This window comes from Cyclopterus lumpus, chromosome 20 (assembly GCF_009769545.1).
Source record: "Cyclopterus lumpus isolate fCycLum1 chromosome 20, fCycLum1.pri, whole genome shotgun sequence".
In the NCBI taxonomy this organism is placed as follows: domain Eukaryota; kingdom Metazoa; phylum Chordata; class Actinopteri; order Perciformes; family Cyclopteridae; genus Cyclopterus; species Cyclopterus lumpus.
In genome coordinates this window covers 13,589,554-13,595,344 of record NC_046985.1, presented here as the reverse complement: position 1 = coordinate 13,595,344, position 5,791 = coordinate 13,589,554, and the positions used below count along the sequence as shown (strand labels likewise).

General features: G+C 43.1%; 1 protein-coding gene across 1 annotated transcript; it reads right to left on the bottom strand.

Annotated features, from left to right (window-relative positions):
• Positions 1-526: 526 nt before the first annotated feature.
• On the bottom strand, positions 527-5,340 carry LOC117749495 (cyclic nucleotide-gated cation channel beta-3-like). Its single transcript, XM_034560078.1, has 13 exons — positions 5,160-5,340; positions 4,489-4,841; positions 4,348-4,398; positions 4,184-4,270; positions 4,033-4,097; positions 3,735-3,857; positions 2,659-2,800; positions 2,160-2,319; positions 1,907-2,004; positions 1,745-1,828; positions 1,458-1,576; positions 1,111-1,263; positions 527-623 (listed from the first exon to the last, which is right to left on the bottom strand). Exons 1-13 carry the CDS (start codon positions 5,338-5,340, stop codon positions 527-529), a joined length of 1,713 nt encoding a protein of 570 aa, XP_034415969.1.
• Between the last annotated feature and the right edge of the window lie 451 nt (positions 5,341-5,791).

Sequence of the window (5,791 nt, the reverse complement as noted above, 5' to 3'; positions counted from 1 at the left end):
TACAAGCAGACAAACAAAACAAGGTGAATATATAGATATCAATTACTGCCTCTAGTATCAACTAGTATCCACTAGAGGCAGCAATTGAGATTCACAGAGAAACTCAAATATTGCACATATCGTCAAATAATAAGTTGGAAGTTTGTTGGACTCTGCCTGTCGCCTTAGTTCGGTGGGTTTCGTCGACTCGTTCTGCTGATCTCGTGTTGTCTGGTGCCTTCACCAGCATGTCAAACAAAACGGGGAATAACAGAAGCATTTTAAACAATACATCTTAAAATGGCAGGAAAACGCACACTCAGTACAAAAGAGTAAGAGGTTGAAAACAAAACTGTACATTCACTCCCAAAAAGCTCACTACATTCCTCACTGGCCACCAACAGCAGTCTGGGAGGGGGAAACACAAAATATGGGGTTAGCAATCAGCATAACTGCAATAGCTTTGATATAAACACATATAGATACATATATGTTGTTACCTTCATTTCATTAACTTGCTAAAGTTTCCACCGAAAGCACGCAGCAGTTATGGGGTGGGGGGTCTGGGTCCGGACAGCGCCAGGCCTTTCTTCTTTTCCTCTTCGGCTTTAGCTGCTGCTGGACCCTTCGCCTTCATGAGTTTCCTGCACGCACACACAGAGCGGCCGGCTAGACAAACAGCCTCTGTGAATATCGCAAAGCTTGTTCAAACGTATCGGTTCTAAGAGCGGAGGAATGGCAGTGTTTGAATAATGATCTCAAAAAAAGTATCTATATGTGCAAAAAGTAATAATTTGAACATTTCAATTTGCAGCTGAGAAACAGTAACGAGTGTTTCCGATTCGTGAGCGAGAAATGCAGTCGCACGTGGGCAACAACTGTCACTAAGTGCTGTGTGTAAGGTGAGCGATTTTAATCATTTTTGAGTCATATTTTGTTATTTAACATTATAGCAGGTTACTAAATAGTACAATTAATACATACTACATGTATTGGCATGTGAGAGTTTGTTGATATAGATGGTGAATAAATAAGTCTTTGCATTGGAAAAAGTGTGTGACACACTGCATTATTATTATTATTATAAGTGAGGATGTGAGACAGCTGTCTGTCTTTAGACCTCGGACTCACTTTCCCTTCCTGGCCAACACTTTCCGAGACTCCGGGTAGTGGACCAGGATGTCAAACAGGTCCTTCTTCTCCAGGACAAACAGGTTGGCGAAGCCGTAGGCTTTGACGTTAGCTGTCCGCCTGTTCCCTCCATCTTTGGAGGATTGTAACAGACTGAGAAAGAAAAAGATTTTGTGAAAAGAAAAATCCCCCCAAAGTGTTGAATCGATTATCGTCTAATCAGGGGCGTTACATACAGTAGTTGCGCATTAAACATGATCAGTTTCATCACAGTTGGATGGACTGGAATACGCAACGCACCGAGATTTCTTTCTTCAGACTTTGTATTTGGCTGAACTTTGTCTTACCTGATTTCTCCGAACACGCAGCCGGCCTTCAGTGTGACGAACACGATGCTGTTGTCAGGTCCTCCCACCACCTGCACCGCTCCACTTTTGATGACGTACATCTCTTTGCCGATGTCGCCCTGCAGAGAGGCCAAAGTCATTTACACATGCAGAAAACATATTGAATAATGTACAGTAGAATAGACAGTAGACATTTACACAAAGGTTGTACTCGTGCGGTTTTGGAAGGATGATATAGATTAAAATATAGAATTTCAGGTGACGATATGATACGAATTTGAACTCACTTTCTTTACGACAAAGTCTCCAGGTAAATAGACGATAGACTTGAGCCTCAGTAACATGTCCACCAGTATCTGCTGGTCACAGCCCTGTAGAGGAAAAACTATATTTGATTGACTTAACTCCCAGGCTGCATTATGCCCGTTTGTCGTGTCTTGAAAAGGCACCTTGAAAAGATCTATCTTCTGAAAGGTGGTCAGGTTGATGTCAACAGCAATTGCGGTTCTCATCACCAGAGGCATCTTGTCCAGCAGCTCAGACTCGTCTAAAAGCATCAAGACGAAACAGCTCATTTATTCCCGGGGTCATATAAGTCCGGAGCTACAGAGGGAAGTAGTGCAACTAACTGGTTTCCTATACTTCAAGGCTTTCTAACACCCTGTAAAAACTGAGCTGAGCACTTTGTCCAGTGTTACTGACCCAGCATGCCCTGTGCGTCCCAGGTGTAGGTGTACCAGGTGCGGACTCGGTTCTGCACCAAGGAGGGGATGTGGTTGTTCACCATGTAGTCCACGGTGCCGTCCATGGAGGATCTGAAGTAGGTCTGTCCCGCTGTGGCTGCACCGATGACGTCTCTCATCTGAGGCAAGATGCCGGCAAGAAGAAATACATCAACTAAGGAAAACGTTGGTCAATTACATCTTTTTTGTTGTTGGACTGCAACAATTACATGTCATTTTGGCTTTTTGACTCCACAGGGAACCAGTGAAATACAGATGACGGGGGTTTAGTGAGTATGGTAAGATGACGGAGGATTGCCATTTCTAACACGAAGGGTTCCATTCATCTGTCTACATTGATAAGACAAGTGGGGAAAGACATGCTAATTTAGAGGTGCTAATTTCTATCAGGTTTCCAGAGGAACTGAGCGTGTTGTGACTTTGACTCGTGCTACGGGCAGAGTGTGTCTTTATGTTACCTGTCCAATCAAACTGGAGAACACAAAGACGGCCACAACAAAGTTAGTCATCTGAAAGGTAATCTCAAAGACGGTATGGGGTTCGTTAAGACCCCCGATGTTGATGAGGCTGCGGACAGCATAGTAGTAACAACGCAGGTACCTGCAGAGAGGGGGGGGAGGGGGGTTACAGACAAGTCCGTGGGTCATTGGGCTGCTTTTTGGACAGACGGATAGATGTACGTGTGTGCATGTGTTTGGGGGGGAATCATTGTTATTGCTCCCCTTTTTCAAGTGTGATTTTCTTGACGTCTTGCTGCGAAATATTCACGAAAGAAACCCCCCCAAAAAAAATGAAATTTGCTAAAATTGCAAATCGAAAGCAAAATAATCCAAATACAGGTTCATTTTAAAATAATTCTGTACAATACGAATGAAAAAAAAGTAGAGCGAATGAGAAAAAAGTATTACAAATAAACTACCTGGCCAAGAATGATGGACATAAAGAAAGCCCCAAAAAGGTAGTTTGTCATCTGAAAGATCTGTCCGAACATGGTGTCTGGAAATGGCAAATCAGCGATCAGCAGCAGGGACTTCTCTGCATAGAAGAAGCAGCTGAGGTAACTGCAGCAGCAGACATGGAACATACGAGACATTTTCAATACGTGAACTCTGTTTCAGTGCAGCAAGCATTGACTCTAACAGCTGTTGATGCCCACGCCGTCACATTGTGTCATGTGTGGCTCAATTGTGTGTCTTAAAAAAAACAATGGGGAATTACTTCAAATGTAATCGTTAATCAATCATCAACTTTAATGACTGTAGTTAACGCACCGATGGTTATATGGATGCTGATCGTTGATCACATTACCGAAAAGTCTTCACGGATCAGCTTTAATTTTCTATTTGACACATTGTGGTGAACTATTAGCAGTGGTAATACAATTGTAGTATTCTTATGGTAAATTATGTAGTCAAAAGGAGCACATTACAGATACTTGGATGCACTTTTTTTAGAAGTTTGCATTTAGGAGATAAAACAAACAAGACAGCCAAGCACTCAAACACAAGCAGGGATGTAGAGTTTCTGTACTTACGCACTTCCCAGACCGGAGTAGACCCATTTAGTTCCCCCGATGCCCTGGTAGTCTGAAGCCACATAGTACAAGCAGGCGTTGATGTGGAGCATGAAGAGAAGATATCCGATGGTCCGAATCACTCTAATGGGAAAGTAAAGACTTGTCTGTCTATTGCTCTGCCTGTATTCATTATGTTGTGTCTTTATGTCTTAATGATATATATATATATATATATATATATATATATATATATATATATATATATATATATATATATATATATATGTATGTATATAACAACAAAAATGTGACGAACCTCCATATGTAAGCCTTGGTCATGATGCTCTCTAGACGATCGCTGAACTCAAAAAATGTATCCGCCTTGAGAATAAGCATGAGAACGTCAGCCACGGCAACTACAGGAAGGAATCAATTGACTGGCCTTCGTAACACACGGTTAAATTCACCTTCAGCAGGCGATTGAATCTGAAAATGGATTTGAATCCAAACTGGAAGTACAGCAAGTCGAATGGCATGGCGGAGATGGTGTCCAGCTGTTGAGGAGAGACAGATGTGTGAGGCCACTGGGACGAGTTCATCCGAATGTTCCAAGAAATTCGAGTTACAGTACCAGGAATCTATCCGAATTTCTGTAGTTGTTCTTTGTCACCTCTCTGTCTTTCTGAAAGGCAGAGACAATATTGCCATGTTGTCATATCTTAAATCATTCTCAGTATCAAGCATCATCAGCCCGGCATGACGTCAGACTTACTATGATGTCGCCTCCTTTGACAAACTGTTTGCGGGCCTGGAAGAAGATGGAGTCTGTGAGGTAGATGAGGTCGGCCAGCGTATCCATGGCGAACCAGTAAGGCATGGCGCTCTCGGTGTGGTACGGGAAACACAGGCGGGCCGTGAGGAACCAGGTGTTGTAGTTAAAGGCCATCGTCACCAAGCTCAACCAGGCGATGTAGCGGCGGTCTGTGAAAGGGTCGATGGTATTCCCCAGCACCGGGTCCATCAGGGCCTCCATTGGCTTCAGCACAATGTCCACCGAATACCAGGCGGCCTCTTTTAACTTGGTCTTCAAACCCTTCTCCTCTTTTTTCTCCTCTTTGGCCTCCGCTAGCTTTTTCTCCTCGTCCTCTTTCTTCTTCTGCTCGGCCTCCTTCTTTTTCTTCTCCTGCTCCTCTTTCTTCTTCTGTTCAGCCTCTTCCTTCTTGATGCGGTCCTCCTCTGCTTGCCTCTTCCTCTCCTCTATGACTTGTGCGTAGTGTTCTTTGCGCAGCAGAGGTGCTGAAAGGACAATATTAAGACTTAGTGTGCTCAAGCATACAAGGCAATTTAAATATTCATAATTTGCGGCCTTTAAAGCCCCAATGACGACAATCACCAGTCACACATTTGAATCCTTCAGAGGTCTAACTCTGTGTTTGTACTCACTGACAGGAGGGCTGATCTCTGGGGAGGAAGCATATTGATCAGTCACTTTCTCCTTGTAGAGCTCCAGTCTCTCACTCATGGATTTCACTATGAATCTGAGCCGCTCGTCTGAATACTTGTTGATGACGATGGGAGCAGGCGGGGGAGGGGCCGACTCTTGTCTGAAGATGGAAAATGACATCAGAAAAATGAGCCACGCAAGCTTATAATAATATTGTTATATAGTGGCTTTAATCAATATTTTATTTAGACTCTGTTGTTTCTATTATATCTATTGAGCTTTAGCTTCTATCTATTTATTTATTTTTAAGATTGTAGCTTCACTTTACTCCCACTACTCTCTTTGCAGTGTCATTCTCACTCTTTTACCAATGAATTCATGATCAGTGAGAAACATTTTAAATTGGTTACGCATGCGGACCCGATGGCCTTAGTTGACCTTGTACAGAACCCCCATGAGGTGAAGCTGCTTATCTGGCCCACACGAGGACCCCAACAACATGGTGACAAAACAATAAATGAATTGCACAAAACAAGATCTGACAACGAGGCAGTTTCACTTGATGGCCAACCTGATGAAGCTGTGGACAACTTGAAATACCTCGGCACAGTTCTTGAGTATATTTTTGAAG